General features: G+C 42.0%; 3 protein-coding genes across 3 annotated transcripts; all 3 read right to left on the bottom strand.

Moving 5' to 3' along the window:
* Positions 1-1,249: 1,249 nt before the first annotated feature.
* On the bottom strand, positions 1,250-4,299 carry LOC103144793 (beta-taxilin-like). Its single transcript, XM_007561933.1, has 7 exons — positions 4,279-4,299; positions 3,933-4,127; positions 3,512-3,631; positions 3,355-3,429; positions 3,171-3,263; positions 2,948-3,043; positions 1,250-1,816 (listed from the first exon to the last, which is right to left on the bottom strand). Exons 1-7 carry the CDS (start codon positions 4,297-4,299, stop codon positions 1,325-1,327), a joined length of 1,092 nt encoding a protein of 363 aa, XP_007561995.1. The 3' UTR covers positions 1,250-1,324.
* A 171-nt stretch (positions 4,300-4,470) lies between these two features.
* On the bottom strand, positions 4,471-8,119 carry LOC103144716 (solute carrier family 22 member 1-like). The gene is made up of 6 exons (XM_007561834.2): positions 6,875-8,119; positions 5,488-5,591; positions 5,232-5,386; positions 4,878-5,046; positions 4,652-4,769; positions 4,471-4,578 (listed from the first exon to the last, which is right to left on the bottom strand). Exons 1-6 carry the CDS (start codon positions 7,271-7,273, stop codon positions 4,471-4,473), a joined length of 1,053 nt encoding a protein of 350 aa, XP_007561896.1. The 5' UTR covers positions 7,274-8,119.
* Positions 8,120-11,125: 3,006 nt separating this feature from the next.
* txlnbb (taxilin beta b) lies at positions 11,126-17,953 on the bottom strand. The gene is made up of 10 exons (XM_007561831.2): positions 17,846-17,953; positions 15,276-15,547; positions 14,918-15,009; positions 14,648-14,818; positions 13,810-14,004; positions 13,389-13,508; positions 13,232-13,306; positions 13,048-13,140; positions 12,824-12,919; positions 11,126-11,692 (listed from the first exon to the last, which is right to left on the bottom strand). Exons 2-10 carry the CDS (start codon positions 15,508-15,510, stop codon positions 11,201-11,203), a joined length of 1,569 nt encoding a protein of 522 aa, XP_007561893.1. The 5' UTR covers positions 15,511-15,547; positions 17,846-17,953; the 3' UTR covers positions 11,126-11,200.
* Between the last annotated feature and the right edge of the window lie 92 nt (positions 17,954-18,045).

Below are 18,045 nucleotides of genomic sequence, written 5' to 3'. Positions count from 1 at the left end.
CGTCTATTTTTATGTGCGCTTGTCTGGCCTCACAAAACGCTGCCCGCCTACCTTCCTTGCTCTCTTTCTCAGCGAGGTCCAGCAGAGCTCTGCTGCTTTCAACAAAACATGTGAGTGTCTTGGCATAAGAAACTAGTCGTGTACTTTTTAAAATGTGGCACTTTAAAGAGATACGCAACTTTTTACACTTCAAATGTCCTCAAGAGGCCAGTCTGTGAAAAACTGCATAACACGTTTTTAATAATTATTTAACTTCCCTGAAACATTTTTTGATAAATTAGAAAATGCATGCTTAGCTCAAGGTCATTGTGATGCCATGACCTCTACGTTCACCAGTTCTCAATCCAACAGAGCGTCTTTGGGGTGAGGTAGAATGAAAGATTGATGTCATGAATGTGCAGCCAACAAATCACGTCAATATGGACCAAAATCTCAGAGGAATGTCTCTGCCACTTTGTTGACTCTATGCCACAAAGACTTGAGGCAGTTCTGAAGGTCTAATTGTGCGCTCACACCAAAAGCGTTACTGTGTCAAAAACACGTCTGACACTTCAAATTCGATGCGTCTGCAATTTGAATGCAGACGCTTTTCATTTTGTTCTAGACCTATTGCTTCACCTGTCTGGTTTACGTTCAAAATCTATGTGGAGGTGCCTCAAGAGCACGTCAGATGCGTTAGCTCTAGCTGATGTTTTCCATTGGACACTCTTGACGTTTCAGTCGCTCAAAACGCACCGCAACGACCCTCGACGCACCTCCACATAGACTTTGAATGTAAACCAGACGCGCCTGATGCTCAAAACGCTTTAGGTGTGAACGCACCATAAGGGTCTTCCCTGCAGTACTGTCTACCTAATACCCAACAAGAGTTCATGCTTTGATGGTATTCTTTAGTTGTCCCGACATACAGTCTCTTTAGCCCTTTTTAGCCAGACGTAGACAGCTGTTTCTGTTCCAAACATGAGAGACATCTAGAGACCAGAAAGTTGGACATCTCTCATTAGGCCACAGAACGAGAGATGCCCAACTTTTTGGTTTCTAGGTGGGTTTTGGGCATCTCTCCCTTTTGCAGTTCTAGGAGTTTTAATCTCACTTTTCTTCATGTAAAGTTCTAAATGTTGGCCTAAAAACAAAGGCTCATTCTAGTCTTAATTCTTAAAACTCCACGTGTATAATTCTCTTGTGGTAAAATCTAAAAGCAACCTCAACCTTTACACATGGCATGATGAACGGACAATAAAGACAAAGCTCACGTTGGGGTTTTTTTATTAATATTTTTTGTATTCTTACATGCAGCGGGTTTTCTGTTGCAGCGGTTTCTGCATTAATCAACTGACTCCATCTCCCGATCTCGCTGTTCTTGATTTTGATCCTCGTGGACGTCCTGGTGTTTGCTCTCCTCTCCCTGCTTCTCCTCTGTCCCTTCGATGCCCTCGGAGAGTCCATGTGACTGACTATCTGCTGATTCTGTGGGTGTCGTGTGAGATATTGTGAAAGAACCAGCGATCTCTTTCAGTAGAGCCTGCTCAGCCTTCAGTTTAGCCAGTGCTTTGGTTAGCGGAGTTGTTTGCACTGGTGATTCAGTGGAGGCGGGGTTTCCTGTGTCCTGAGCTGGATGATCCTCTTTTTGATCTGTAGGAGCCTCCGGCACATCACCGCCTTCCTTCTGCGCTTGCTCATCAGTGTGTTTGTCTGGTTGAGCTCCCTGCACCTGCTCAGATAGGTTCTTCCTTTGCTCCTGTAAAGCCCTGCAAAGACTCTCGAGCTTCTGGTTCTTGATAGTGAGAAGCTCAAACTCCTTTTCCTTGATGGTTCTCTGTTGAGATGACACAGACAAAACTCTTGCAGTTCTCTCTAACTGAGGTATTTTCTTACATTACAACAACAAACATCAATGTTTTTATTGAAAATGTATGTGCTAGGCCAAAGACCATCCCAAAGGCGCATGAGACCCTGAGCAGCATTTTATTTCAGGGCCGCTGCTGGCAAAGTTTATCTCAATTATGCTACGTTACATTTGTCTGGGAAGTCGGACGTCAGATCAGGGAATAACGTCACACCAGAGTTGAACAATTTCCTTTTGCAAGTTGGAAATTGGCGGAATTTGCTGATTTTTGTGTTGCTAACTTAGCCTGGTAAAAAGCCACCCCGTATGCTGTGCTCTACTTCATACAGAGGATCTGGACCCTTAGCTATTGAGACACAATTGCTTCCTGGAGTTGTGGACTCTTGAAGTGTTATGGTGTGTTCACGCCAAATGTGCTTTAATCATCAAGCGGGTCTGGTTTACATTCAAAGTCTATGTGGAGTTGCGTCAAGACCATTGTGGCACGTTTTGAGCGTCTAGCACAGCGTGATTTGAACCGCTTAGAGCGTCCAACGGAAAACAACGGCTAGACGGCTATCCCACATGTCTGACGTGCCTCCACTTAGACTTTGAATGTAAACCAGATGCGCGAAACGCTACGTGTAGAGCGAAATGTCAAGCTTCTGCATTCAAAGTGTACACAAGTCGAACTGGTTTTTGACGGGCGCAACACGTTTGGTGTGAACGCACCATTAGACTTTACCCAATCGCCAACCTTTGTCCGTGATGCTTACCGGAAATTGCTTGGGCTGTAAACAACCAGCTGAGGTAGATTATTAAGTAAATATTTCAAACACTGATTGTTAACAGACTTTCAAATTATGAAGGCTTTGGTTTGTTAGTATACAACTGGTGCACTTGTTGACCTGTACCACCTAAACGTGCTGTTGTGTCAGCAGGGGGCGCTAAACATTCTCAGAGCTCGAGTCTACCGCAGGCCGCCTTGTTAACAGTGGGGATGATGGTAGCAGGTGTTTTCCGTTTGGTTTATCACTTAACCTGTCTGATGTGTTAGGGGAGGTAGTGTTGGTCTATAAAATCCTTATAATACACTCAAGTTTGTTGAAAATTGTTGCTTACATCAGCCACCATGTCAATGAGATTCTTGTTACAGCTGTCAAAGCGCGTCTTCCATGAATGGCACTCTTTCTCCAGCTTCTTCATTTTCTTGGCCATCTAAACAATACAAATATAGCACACTGCTAAACACTTTTCTTGTTTCTAAAAATCTGGGCGGATCATTCTATTTTTGCTTTGCAAGTGACGGGAACTAGAAGGAAACATTACAAAAAGCCGTTCTTACTTTGTCCATGTCCTGTTTGAAGCCGCTGTAGACGCTGTTGCTCTTCGACACCGTACCTTGGAATTCGTCGAACTTTTTGGAATACATGTCAAGCTGGGAAGAGTTGACGAAATCATTAGAAGGAAAACAATCTAAAACTGAAATAAAACAAACAAATGTTGCAGATGGCAACCGGTTGCCCTACCTGACTCCTCATGTCTGTTTCTTGCTCCTTCAGGCCGCTCAGCTGCAGCTTGTACTCCGCCACTTGTTTAAGAAGCTGTTGTGGTATCAACACATCCCACGTTAATACATGCAGACTCACACTTACTCATAACCCAAACATGATTCACTGGACGTACGAGCTCTTTCTCCAGCTTGTACTTCCCCTCGGCCTCCTTCAGGATCAGATTGGCCTGCTCTAGCTTGGTTTCCAGAAGTTTCTCCTTCAGGTCTCTGTGCTTGAAAACCTTTTCCAAGTTCTGGTAGACAATCAAGGGGATTTATGAGTCGCTTTTACGCAGAGAGATATTTCACTTCTCGCTCGGATTAAGGCTTGGCTGGACTACTGTGTCTAATAGAAGTAAGACCAGGGTGAAAGGTAATGAATGCGTGGATGCAGATGGGTCAGGGATTGCGTGAGCACATTGCGTCAAATTAACGTGTACTCTTTCCCCCCTCTGGCGCAGAGTGAGAGTACGGTTTGGCCTTTCTGTGATGTACTGTATCTGCTCTTTGAGTCTGGCACAGAGTCGACGGCTGTGTGTGTGGTAAGCTCCATACCGCCTCTCGCTGGTCGTATTGTGCAATGAGGGCCTTGAGTTTTTCTGCCAGGGCGCCGTTCTCCTGACACAGCTTGGTGTTGCGGCTGCTGTGCTCCTCTATCTGGGCTTGGATGTCGCTCAGGGTCCCCTGGAAATGGGTGGTGATCTCTTTCCTCTTTAAGTCGTCTTCTCTGCACCGCTGCAGCGTCTCCTCCTACGGGTCAGGGAGGAGCGTTAGTACTTAGCACAGCATTTCCACAGTACNATCGAAATTAATTTATTTCACAGAACTGGAATGGAAATATTTTTTATACATCAAACGATTCACATGATCAACAACTGGTACAAACCACGAAGAAGAAGACGACAGGAAGTGGTTGGAGCATTATGGCATAACATGTTTTTTAATGAATTATCGCGTGAACAAACTTTTCCCGTGAGATTTTAATTGCATCTCTGATTGCGAAATTGTGTTTCATTAGCATTAGCATTAATATCGACAATAATTTGCGCACATTTGTAATGGAAACGCGGCTAATACTTGTGACTAAACTGACTCACCAGGCATAAGTTAAAATCAGTGTGTTTTTTCTTATCTTTGGTGTCCGAAATAAATCCTTGAAAGACACTGAAGGTGCTTCCTTCTTTTCCTCCAAAGAAATCATCTGAAATATATTCCAGTAAGATTTTATTATGGCTACTAAGTCATAATAAAACACAGGCAGTACTTCCAAATACCTCTTGAAGATTATGTGGCAAAACTCTATTGTTACATTTCGCCATGTCTGAAGCAACTTTTATGGCCTCTCTGCTTCTTCCTCTAGAAAACAGCCAGCGAGGAGATTCTGGGACAATCCTTGAAAGAAAAATACAACAAACAAAAAAAACAACAACCTTGTATTCAACGTGCTATAAATGTTTGAGCTCCTGTGATGCTTTCTTAATAAATAAATAAATGTCATACCAATAGTAAAAGACAAACAGGAAGCAGGGAAGACTCATAGCCAGCTGCAGGTTCCTCCAGGAGACCAGAGAGTAAGCCAGGCCCGGCAGAATCACCATACCGACGGAGTAGAAACTCCGACCGACCATAGATACAAATTTTCTGTTTTCTGCTCCAAAAAACTCAACCACTGAAAAATATGAGAGCTTTAGACAACAGAGCTATACATTAATGTATTAAAATACAGTCATTTAGTTCTGAACTACATTTAAAATAACCTGAGCTGCTTTGTTGACATCACACTGGACCTAATTTCACTAAAGATAAACTAGAGATGTCAGCTCAAGGTGATGCTAGTGAACATTTAGCACCTACCGAGAACATAAGTGGCTGTCCACGCTCCCTTCCCACAAAATCCCTGCAGAAACCGCAGGAAGAGCAGCAGCGGATACCATGGTGAAAGCATGATCCCAACTCCAGTGAGTCCCAGGCCGAGCATCGAGGCAACGACACATGGCTTTCTGCCAAACCTGTGAAAAACCCAACGTAGATGTTTGTTGTTGCAGCCCTTCAGAGCTCATTTTAAGACACAATGAAGTAAAAAGTTGGTAGGTCGTGGGGCGAAGCGAACCTGTCAGCCACATAGCCAGTCACAAAAGCTCCAGTAAAAAACCCAGAAGCCAGGAACACCTGATTTAGGTCAGCAAGCCAGGCTTTTTCACACACCAGTGAAAACTAAGAGGGAGCAGATCGTAACCGGCTTTTACAAATATGATTATGTATCCGTATAAAACTATTATGCAAGTATTCACAAAGTATTGATTTTCTTTTGGCATTTTCTATCAATTTCATTGAGGTTTTAATTGATAGACCAACAAGAAGTTGGGCATTCTTGTGAAAGAGGAGGAAAATGTTGTTTTTCAATGTTTTTTTTTGTTTGTTTGTTTTTTTTACAAAGAAAACTGAACAGTAAGTGAGTACTTTGTAGAAATAGTTTTTGCTGCAACTACGCAGTATACCCAAAACTTGTACTCGGGTAAAAGTAAAATAGTAGCCGCTAAAGAAATTACTCGAGAATAAAAATTTATTTGGTGAAAAGGCTACTCAGGTATGAGTAATTGATCAAAACATCAATCATTTAAATAGTTAAAAATTATTTCATCAGATGGACCAAAACATAAATATACCAAAAGAAAACAAAACCAAAAAAAAAAACACCCAAATGTATTTTGGTATTTTAGGGACCATAATAAGAATAATTAGTATAGTTAACGTAAGTACAAAATAAGAAGATCATGCAAAAGAAAAATGGTTCTAAATCAATTTATTTCAATATAAAACTTATGAAACTTTACAAGGAGTGTCTGGTGAATTTCAGGTGAAAACAAGCTTGTTCTTCATTTAGTGAAGATTCTCACTGTGGGTAGAAAATATCCAGAAATTTTACTAAAGTAAGAGTAGTGATACTTCACAATAAAATCCCTCGAGTAAAAGTAAAAAGTACAGCACAGTAAAAATCCTCCTAAAAGTAATTTTTTTCCAAAAATGTACTCAAGTACATGTAACTAGTCACTACCCGACTCTGCAAGTATAATAGCAAGTAAGGGGAACCTCACAGGGAGTCACAGCTTCTGTAAAGCACTGCACCATGGCACAATGAGAAAATATTTTCAGATGTAAACTAAAACTTTAGATTTACAGGGGGACAAAAATGCCAACAATTAAAATATTCTCCCAAGGAAACATCTCCAGACAGTTAAGATAAATACCTAAAAGTGTCAGAGGTTTTCTCAGAAAGTTTGTACACTGTTTTATTTTTAGCTGAGGGACAGCTTGGTTCCTGTTGCATGGTCACATGGATATTATGTGGCATTGCAGGCAGACTTCTAAGTAGAGCTAAAGCAGCTCTCATCCACAGGGAATCTTCTAGAGAAACCAAGCTTAGTCTTTCCTGCTGATTTCTGTCTCATAGTTTACATTTCTAAATCTTTTTATTATCAGACAGATAATGTACCAACCTCAGAAACTGTAGTTTTGTGACTCTTATCAAACATCCATCTGCCGTCACACGGCACAGCGTGGGATCCGTTTAAAGTCAGCTCCTGCTCAAACGCCTCGCATCTGTTCCAGCTTTGGCTCCAGTTCACGGCAAACGTTTGGCAGCGGCTGAAGGATCCGGCCTCTTCGCCGTGGGGAACGGTAACTTCTCGCACCTTGACCTCTGTCCAGCCGCACTCCTGCAGGAGCTGCTCGGACCCGGGGCTCCAGCACCAGTGGTCCGGAGTGTGGCCCAGGAAGACAACTCCAACAAACACGAAAACAATGAGGACCAATGGCAGAGACCCAAGGATGACCATCTTCTTCTGGAAGGGTCCAAAGTCTCCTATGTGCTCCAGAAGTTTGTCCACATTGGCCATGCGTGCCAGTTTCTCTGCGTGGCACCAACTGGGTCTGCTGGAGCTGCCGCACTCTGACAAGGCCAAGCAAGAGTCACGTTTTTAAATAGACGAGAGAACAACTGGTGGTTGATCAAAATCTCTTGATCTTTCTAAGTATCTCCTGGGCTACAGGTTATCTTTTCCAGAAACTAAGTGAGGAAGCTTTAAATTTCATAAAAAGCAGCTTTATCAAAGAATCCAAGCCTCTGGGCCTCTGGGCAGGACTGCGGCAGAGCAGTTTGCTTGTTCTGTACACAATATTTAACTGGTTTCCAAAAGAGTTGACCACCAGGGGGGAACAATTACAATGCACATTAAAAATATGAAGTTGCTTCTCTGCTGGTCAGAGTTGATGAAGAGATGAATAGAGCTAATAAGGGAGAAAACTTGTCAGAAAATACAGAAGATTTCATACTGGGGAAAGCACTGACCTTCCACTTCTCCTTCCCGCAGGAGCTACAATGTATTGGTATAGATCAAAGCATTATTAGAAGGGCCTAGTCAAAGTCCAGACAGAAAGCCGATGACTCCTGATCAAGCCTGGGTGAACTTGAGCCGTTTTACCCAGAAGAATTAGAGTTAAAAAAAATAATAAAAAATTCAAACGGTGACGTTCATGGCTCCACATTGCAAAACCACAAAATCTTACAAAATCCAATCCACTTTTTAGTGCAAACATCTTAGTACACTTGAAATAAAACAAAACCAACTTACAGGTAACTTTTTTTAAAGATATTGGAGCGTGTTTTAGGTAAATCATTCCTTAATATTGCTGAAAGAGTACAAGTTCCACTCTATTTCACTTACAGCTAGTACTTTTTCATTGGTTTTAAGGATTTATTGACATAAAACGAGCAAATATATCTTGCTGGAAAGTTACTTGTATGTTTAATTTAATTTCAAGTGTTCTGATACATTTGCATTGGAAACTAGACCAAAAATACTTAGGATTTTGTGTTTTTGCAGTGTAAGTTAGAAAAAAACTGAAACATTTCTAGGGGTGTGAATATATTTTTCGAGGTAAGAGGAAGCAACAATTTATTTATAAAGTGACCGTCAGAAGCTGGTCCACTTCTTTATGAGGTCAGAACATGTAAACATGCAGACCGGAGTAGCACCAGCGATGTCTTTCTACCTCTACCAAAAAGATATTCCTGCAGTGTCACTTTCTGCAAAGAACAAAGCGGACATGAAATACTGCCGTTCAGAAATGGACGGCACACCTATCCGTACCGAGGCACATTTAATCAGACTCACGCTCCTGTCTGGGCGATGATAAGTGGCGATTTCGATTTAAAAAAAAAAAAAGACCGCTTAGCTGAAGGTTTCCGTCCAATGTTTTCACACTTCGCGGTAAGTAGTCATAATTCATTGCCTCTCTGCACCTGGGCCACGTTAGCTGCACCCAATAAAAGCTAATAAAGCTTCAGCTTTCTGACAGCAGCCTTGATGATACGGGGCTTTTTTTCTTTTCTCAAAACATATTTTAATAACTCGCCCTTAGCTGTCGAAATTTCCCCACTGCTTCCCGCAAAGCAACGCAGCTGGAAGCAATTTTTATTAGCATCAAAATGAAAGAGTAAAGGTTTCAACTTGCTTTAGCTAAATGAGCTAAAGCTAAATTAGCTATGTCAAACATAACTAGAGGAAGCATGTATTTGATTTCACACTCAAGAGATTCGATTATGATACTAATATGACTTATTATTTTATCCCAATTTTGGGCCTAAGAGTTGGTTTCAAATGGCAGCTAGTGTAAAGTTTAAAGTTTTCTGGTTCTTTAAATCTCTGCCTTTAGTCACCATAAGGCATTAAGTGATTGATTCAAGTTCATTTGAGCTAGTCTCTTTGTATTTCCCTCAGTTTTCCCTATTTACTTTCATGTTTTTTTTAAACGTATTCTTTCTAGCATGTTTTCTTTCTAATGCCTCATGTAATGTAATTTACCAAAAAAAAAAACAAAAAAAAAAAACCACACAAAACGCAATTAGCAGTCTTTTTTTTGACACAATTGTAAACTACTTTGTATATTTTTTTACACACTTTTCAACAAGTGTGTAAAATTCCACACTTCATTCTCTAAATGTGTCTTTATCTTCAATTTAGATTTGTCAATAAAACACTTGGTGGTAATGTTTGCTGTGACTATTAGAAATAGTTGTCAATTGTGCCGTAAGTCAGAAAATTGGCGTACAAGGAATTCATAAGGTGTAGTAGTTTTTGTTAATGTTTTGAAATATGTTATAGAAATCAAAAATTAAGAAAACATTTCAACGTTTCACATTGTTTCACATGAAAATGCAAAATTGTACTAATGAATCAGCATTTTTGTCTATAGAATAATTTGCAGTAAAGAAAAATAAAGACATAAACAGCTTTACACATATAAAAAAACACCCTGTTACAAACTTGACTGGTTTAGCTTTGTCTGCATTTTCTGACTAATGATCTCCTTTCAAAAACCAGTTTGACACAAAATACATGCATTTAGACTCTGATGTGTACTGACTGACAGGCCTCCTGCGTCCACCAATCAAGCTGCCCCCATAAATTGGCAGCCAACTGCAGAACACTGTGTCCGCCGTCTATTTTTATGTGCGCTTGTCTGGCCTCACAAAACGCTGCCCGCCTACCTTCCTTGCTCTCTTTCTCAGCGAGGTCCAGCAGAGCTCTGCTGCTTTCAACAAAACATGTGAGTGTCTTGGCATAAGAAACTAGTCGTGTACTTTTTAAAATGTGGCACTTTAAAGAGATACGCAACTTTTTACACTTCAAATGTCCTCAAGAGGCCAGTCTGTGAAAAACTGCATAACACGTTTTTAATAATTATTTAACTTCCCTGAAACATTTTTTGATAAATTAGAAAATGCATGCTTAGCTCAAGGTCATTGTGATGCCATGACCTCTACGTTCACCAGTTCTCAATCCAACAGAGCGTCTTTGGGGTGAGGTAGAATGAAAGATTGATGTCATGAATGTGCAGCCAACAAATCACGTCAATATGGACCAAAATCTCAGAGGAATGTCTCTGCCACTTTGTTGACTCTATGCCACAAAGACTTGAGGCAGTTCTGAAGGTCTAATTGTGCGCTCACACCAAAAGCGTTACTGTGTCAAAAACACGTCTGACACTTCAAATTCGATGCGTCTGCAATTTGAATGCAGACGCTTTTCATTTTGTTCTAGACCTATTGCTTCACCTGTCTGGTTTACGTTCAAAATCTATGTGGAGGTGCCTCAAGAGCACGTCAGATGCGTTAGCTCTAGCTGATGTTTTCCATTGGACACTCTTGACGTTTCAGTCGCTCAAAACGCACCGCAACGACCCTCGACGCACCTCCACATAGACTTTGAATGTAAACCAGACGCGCCTGATGCTCAAAACGCTTTAGGTGTGAACGCACCATAAGGGTCTTCCCTGCAGTACTGTCTACCTAATACCCAACAAGAGTTCATGCTTTGATGGTATTCTTTAGTTGTCCCGACATACAGTCTCTTTAGCCCTTTTTAGCCAGACGTAGACAGCTGTTTCTGTTCCAAACATGAGAGACATCTAGAGACCAGAAAGTTGGACATCTCTCATTAGGCCACAGAACGAGAGATGCCCAACTTTTTGGTTTCTAGGTGGGTTTTGGGCATCTCTCCCTTTTGCAGTTCTAGGAGTTTTAATCTCACTTTTCTTCATGTAAAGTTCTAAATGTTGGCCTAAAAACAAAGGCTCATTCTAGTCTTAATTCTTAAAACTCCACGTGTATAATTCTCTTGTGGTAAAATCTAAAAGCAACCTCAACCTTTACACATGGCATGATGAACGGACAATAAAGACAAAGCTCACGTTGGGGTTTTTTTATTAATATTTTTTGTATTCTTACATGCAGCGGGTTTTCTGTTGCAGCGGTTTCTGCATTAATCAACTGACTCCATCTCCCGATCTCGCTGTTCTTGATTTTGATCCTCGTGGACGTCCTGGTGTTTGCTCTCCTCTCCCTGCTTCTCCTCTGTCCCTTCGATGCCCTCGGAGAGTCCATGTGACTGACTATCTGCTGATTCTGTGGGTGTCGTGTGAGATATTGTGAAAGAACCAGCGATCTCTTTCAGTAGAGCCTGCTCAGCCTTCAGTTTAGCCAGTGCTTTGGTTAGCGGAGTTGTTTGCACTGGTGATTCAGTGGAGGCGGGGTTTCCTGTGTCCTGAGCTGGATGATCCTCTTTTTGATCTGTAGGAGCCTCCGGCACATCACCGCCTTCCTTCTGCGCTTGCTCATCAGTGTGTTTGTCTGGTTGAGCTCCCTGCACCTGCTCAGATAGGTTCTTCCTTTGCTCCTGTAAAGCCCTGCAAAGACTCTCGAGCTTCTGGTTCTTGATAGTGAGAAGCTCAAACTCCTTTTCCTTGATGGTTCTCTGTTGAGATGACACAGACAAAACTCTTGCAGTTCTCTCTAACTGAGGTATTTTCTTACATTACAACAACAAACATCAATGTTTTTATTGAAAATGTATGTGCTAGGCCAAAGACCATCCCAAAGGCGCATGAGACCCTGAGCAGCATTTTATTTCAGGGCCGCTGCTGGCAAAGTTTATCTCAATTATGCTACGTTACATTTGTCTGGGAAGTCGGACGTCAGATCAGGGAATAACGTCACACCAGAGTTGAACAATTTCCTTTTGCAAGTTGGAAATTGGCGGAATTTGCTGATTTTTGTGTTGCTAACTTAGCCTGGTAAAAAGCCACCCCGTATGCTGTGCTCTACTTCATACAGAGGATCTGGACCCTTAGCTATTGAGACACAATTGCTTCCTGGAGTTGTGGACTCTTGAAGTGTTATGGTGTGTTCACGCCAAATGTGCTTTAATCATCAAGCGGGTCTGGTTTACATTCAAAGTCTATGTGGAGTTGCGTCAAGACCATTGTGGCACGTTTTGAGCGTCTAGCACAGCGTGATTTGAACCGCTTAGAGCGTCCAACGGAAAACAACGGCTAGACGGCTATCCCACATGTCTGACGTGCCTCCACTTAGACTTTGAATGTAAACCAGATGCGCGAAACGCTACGTGTAGAGCGAAATGTCAAGCTTCTGCATTCAAAGTGTACACAAGTCGAACTGGTTTTTGACGGGCGCAACACGTTTGGTGTGAACGCACCATTAGACTTTACCCAATCGCCAACATTTGTCCGTGATGCTTACCGGAAATTGCTTGGGCTGTAAACAACCAGCTGAGGTAGATTATTAAGTAAATATTTCAAACACTGATTGTTAACATACTTTCAAATTATGAAGGCTTTGGTTTGTTAGTATACAACTGGTGCACTTGTTGACCTGTACCACCTAAACGTGCTGTTGTGTCAGCAGGGGGCGCTAAACATTCTCAGAGCTCGAGTCTACCGCAGGCCGCCTTGTTAACAGTGGGGATGATGGTAGCAGGTGTTTTCCGTTTGGTTTATCACTTAACCTGTCTGATGTGTTAGGGGAGGTAGTGTTGGTCTATAAAATCCTTATAATACACTCAAGTTTGTTGAAAATTGTTGCTTACATCAGCCACCATGTCAATGAGATTCTTGTTACAGCTGTCAAAGCGCGTCTTCCATGAATGGCACTCTTTCTCCAGCTTCTTCATTTTCTTGGCCATCTAAACAATACAAATATAGCACACTGCTAAACACTTTTCTTGTTTCTAAAAATCTGGGCGGATCATTCTATTTTTGCTTTACAAGTGACGGGTAACTAGAAGGAAACATTACAAAAAGCCGTTCTTACTTTGTCCATGTCCTGTTTGAAGCTGCTGTAGACGCTGTTGCTCTTCGACACCGTACCTTGGAATTCGTCGAACTTTTTGGAGTACATGTCAAGCTGGGAAGAGTTGACGAAATCATTAGAAGGAAAACAATCTAAAACTGAAATAAAACAAACAAATGTTGCAGATGGCAACCGGTTGGCCTACCTGACTCCTCATGTCTGTTTCTTGCTCCTTCAGGCCGCTCAGCTGCAGCTTGTACTCCGCCACTTGTTTAAGAAGCTGTTGTGGTATCGACACATCCCACGTTAATACATGCAGACTCACACTTACTCATAACCCAAACATGATTCACTGGACGTACGAGCTCTTTCTCCAGCTTGTACTTCCCCTCGGCCTCCTTCAGGATCAGATTGGCCTGCTCTAGCTTGGTTTCCAGAAGTTTCTCCTTCAGGTCTCTGTGCTTGAAAACCTTTTCCAAGTTCTGGTAGACAATCAAGGGGATTTATGAGTCGCTTTCACGCAGAGAGATATTTCACTTCTCGCTCGGATTAAGGCTTGGCTGGACTACTGTGTCTAATAGAAGTAAGACCAGGGTGAAAGGTAATGAATGCGTGGATGCAGATGGGTCAGGGATTGCGTGAGCACATTGCGTCAAATTAACGTGTACTCTTTCCCCCCTCTGGCGCAGAGTGAGAGTACGGTTTGGCCTTTCTGTGATGTACTGTATCTGCTCTTTGAGTCTGGCACAGAGTCGACGGCTGTGTGTGTGGTAAGCTCCATACCGCCTCTCGCTGGTCATATTGTGCAATGAGGGCCTTGAGTTTTTCTGCCAGGGCGCCGTTCTCCTGACACAGCTTGGTGTTGCGGCTGCTGTGCTCCTCTATCTGGGCTTGGATGTCGCTCAGGGTCCCCTGGAAATGGGTGGTGATCTCTTTCCTCTTTAAGTCGTCTTCTCTGCACCGCTGCAGCGTCTCCTCCTACGGGTCAGGGAGGAGCGTTAGTACTTAGCACAGCATTTCCACAGTACTTTTTGCAGCGCAGACCAGCACAAACTTAGCACACTTGATTGACACAATATTTTGTGTGAATTTGTAAATGTTGTGGGGGCTCTTTGACCTTTGATGACCTCTAGAAGCGTATCAATATCTTTAACATAATAGCGGCGCAAACAAAATATTTTTGCTACACAAACTGGCGCAAACATTTGACACCAATTTTGTTTAATTTGAAGAAGATGGAGTGGCCAACCTCACTCAGGTAAAACGTCAAGACAGTTATACTTGCAGCCCACGGTGACACCGTCTGCAAAGTATTAAAGAGTGAACACTCAAAGTTCTCTGAAAAACTTTGTCCATTTTCCTACCACTTTGCAATATTGTTCTCCTTCGTGTTTTTCTTTCACACACAATCCCGACAAAATATGTGAAAGTTTGAAGAAGTAAAGTGAAAGTCGGAGTTCAAGTGACGTGAATACTTTTGCAAACCACTGTCCGGATCTTGAGCTTTCTAATGCGGTTTATGTTGACACCATCTGTTATTTTAACACCAGCATGGCGCTCAAGTTTGACTCTTGGATCGTTAATGCTCGAATGTTTCTGAATGACGTCAGAAGTGACGTACCTTTAAGGTCTTGTTGTGCCTTTGCAGCTCCCTGCAGAGCCCCTCCAGTTTGCTGCGAGCCAGCACCGCCCGGCTGTGCTCGCTCTGCAGCTGGTCCTTCTCCTTCATCACTTGGAGCAGCTTCTTTTGCAACGTCTTCATCTGCTTCTGGTCACTGCGATGCTCCTCTAGCTGGAGAAACACACACACACACACACACACACACACAAATTCATCAAATGTTCATCAGATTAACGTGGGCAGCTGTACGTCGATTTTCCTGTTACTCACCAGCTCAGCGTGCTTCTTTATGATGGTTTCCAGTTTCTGCTCTGGAGTGTCGAGTTTGTTCAAACTTTGCATTAGCAGCATGGCCTCCTTACCTGAGCAGTCAAACATCATCCATCATTGTCAACAATGTGTAAAAATGTAAAATTACACAAGCTGTGTAACCCACACTGTGGAAAAAAAAATCCCCTAAAGTGACTAAAACTGTGTACAAAAGGTTCAGTATAGTATTATACCTGACAGATGAGCTCACAGAACTATCAGTTTCAGTAAAACTATAGGACTTTTGCTGACTGAGCTGAATCCGAAGCCATGGAACTTAAAATCGATGCAACATTCAGGAAAGAAGAAATAACGAGACCTAGATTTTTTAGCATTTTCTTCTCTAGTTTCTGGTCCTTGCGGGCATCTGGCTCTTTGGCAGCTGTGACCTCCTCGGTGTCCTCTGGCTCAGCTGGAATATGGGCTGCCTGGTAGGTGCTAATGATGTCCTCCAGCTTTTGGCCCAGGTCCTCTGTCAGGTCAATGTGGCGATCCTCGGCCGGAGACGCTCCAGGACCGGTGGGGGCGGGGCCGCTCTCCTGACAAGCCTCCATAATCCTCAGCGAGCGCAAACGAGGGAGCGACGCGGCTCTGTAATGGAGAGCATGACAACGTTTCAACATGGAAACGGCGAGACAAAGATCTGATAAGAAATGTCTTTATGACAAATATGTCTCAACGGCTGCTGCAATTTAAGCTATTTTGTTGCATATATATATATCACTTTCACAGATCTGAAATATGCAGTTTTATTACTTATATATTTGCTGCTTTTTGATTCAGAGACAATAAATAAATAATTAAAACGCTGAATTGCTTGTTTAACCCAGATGCTGTTTGTTGACGTCAAGAAGAAACTAGAAGAAACCTCATTGTTCTTCCGCCATTTTGATCTGAACAACCACATCAGACTTAGCTGAAGCTGTTCCACAGGAAGAAATAAGACAAGATGAGACAGCGATATTATGTTGCGAAATACTGTTAATGTCAGTGAGTCGAGTTAGAGATGGATGTATTGTGATGTTTTAAATGGTGGCTTTCTCTCACCATTTAAAACATCCATGTTAGCATGTTAGCTTTGTGATTGTACAAGGCACATAGAATGGACAAGTCATCCATTTTGACCAAATGTTCAGTGTTTTGTAATGTTTACTGTTGTTAATCTCCTCTTTGGTGGCCTTAAAATCACGTTAGTCACTTTAGCTCGGAGGTGCCCAAAGTTTTTGAGATCAGGATCTACTTTTTCTCTGACCAGCCGGCTGAGCTCCACCACACGATACGGACATATAAAAATTGTAAACGATAATGCAAATATACATCAGTTATACAGCAGACATATTAAAGTGATAGAAAACCTGATGCAGTTTCTTCCTCGGTGACATTCTGACACTGGGAGGAGGTTACTGGTTTCTCAGTCAGAAGCTGGTTGCAAACCAGCAGGTGTCAGTCAGTCATGGTAGATCTGAACTTTGGTTTGATGACCTCAGAATGAAAAACTTCAGGCTGATAGGAGGAACCACAGAGCTCTGTTAGGTTAAAGCCACATCTTTGGGATATTGTTCCTCCAACAGGTTCCAGAGGAATCGCCTCAAACCAGATGTTGGACTGGATTTTATTTCAATGTCATCTGTGAATGTCAGCTCCTCATTTTCAACTGTGGAGCTATAAAGCTTGAAAAAGGTTATTATTTAGGAGAAAGTCTCATCAACATCAATATTTCCACTAAATAAATGGCATGTTTGATAAAGGAAAAAAATCTCTCAGACTCAAAGCAAGATGCCAGAGAGCAATAAACTATTTTTTTTTATATTAGACAATAATTTAATATATAGTTACAATATCATGCTAGCCAACCACAGTAAGGATTGGACTATTTTCTCCAGTCACACCTACGTCTTAAACCGTATCAGATTCCCTTTCTTCTCTTAAAACCCCAAAACTATGAGGTAAAAACTGCTAAACATTACAAAACAGAATACAAATGCAATTTTCAAAATTAATTTGATATTTCATAAGTTAAAAAGAAATCCGTCAACTTTTGATATATTGCTGGGTTTCACTTAATTATATTGAAAAAAATAATAATTATAGCAGTCTGTTTTTAGTTTTACACAGCATCCTAACTTTTCGCAGGATACAAGAATGTACGTAAACGTACGACAAACGAGAAAACATCAGATGCCGGTCAGGGTGTCGCGTTGCTTTAACACAGATTATGAGAAACATCGCCCTTTTCTGCCAACAGCTCTTCTGTCCAACCAATCAGGAGAGAGCAAATAGTGTGATATAAAGTGACATTGCCTGCCTGTGTTGTGCACACTCACAGTCAGAGCCCGTCTGCGGTGCATAAAATTAGTCCTGCCTTCACGCAGCCTTCGCTTTCACAAGCAGAGCACGCGGCACCTGTTCCAGACCCACGAGCTATTTTAGGAACTTCTTAATATGGGCACGTTATTTATTAATTTTTTGTTGTTGTTTCTAATCCAACATCTTGTTGATGTCGGGGTCAGTGAAAACAAGAGTTCTTCGGCTATTTATATTCACATAAAAGGGTTATGTGAAAGACTCGCTTCAATATTTTGAAAGGAGGTTAAAAAAACAAACATTAAAAAAGAAAGTATTGGAGAATCTGTGGCTGGGTACAAAGTTCTCAGATATTTAAATGTTTCCTCCAACAAGGAAATATCTGTTTGTTGTAAACAAATGACGCTCCCTGCGCTGAGCAGCTTCTCGTCTCCAACAAACTCGGTCAGCTTGTCACCACATGCAGCGAAACACACATTAGTAAGTTAGAGAACGACAGAAGCGGCTCCAGCAAACGGCTCTGGCTCATATTTTCGTGTTAGACAGTCCACTAAGAGGAAGGGTCGCAAGCAAACGGGGTCTTACCGGGACAAAGGTCCAGAAGGAAAAAGGGAAAGAGTGGCGAGGGGTTTCGGACAGGCGGCCACCAGCAATACGACAGCTGTGATAAGACCGCCTCAAAATAAACCAGGAGAGAGCAGCTCACTCTGAGCAGGGAGAGAGAGGATGGAGACTCTCTGCAGCATGTCTGCAATCAGCATGTTCTGCTATTAATATGTCACTTT

This window comes from Poecilia formosa, unplaced genomic scaffold, assembly GCF_000485575.1.
Source record: "Poecilia formosa unplaced genomic scaffold, Poecilia_formosa-5.1.2 Scaffold131, whole genome shotgun sequence".
Taxonomy (NCBI): Eukaryota; Metazoa; Chordata; class Actinopteri; order Cyprinodontiformes; family Poeciliidae; genus Poecilia; species Poecilia formosa.
This window is presented reverse-complemented; position numbering and strand designations above follow the sequence as displayed.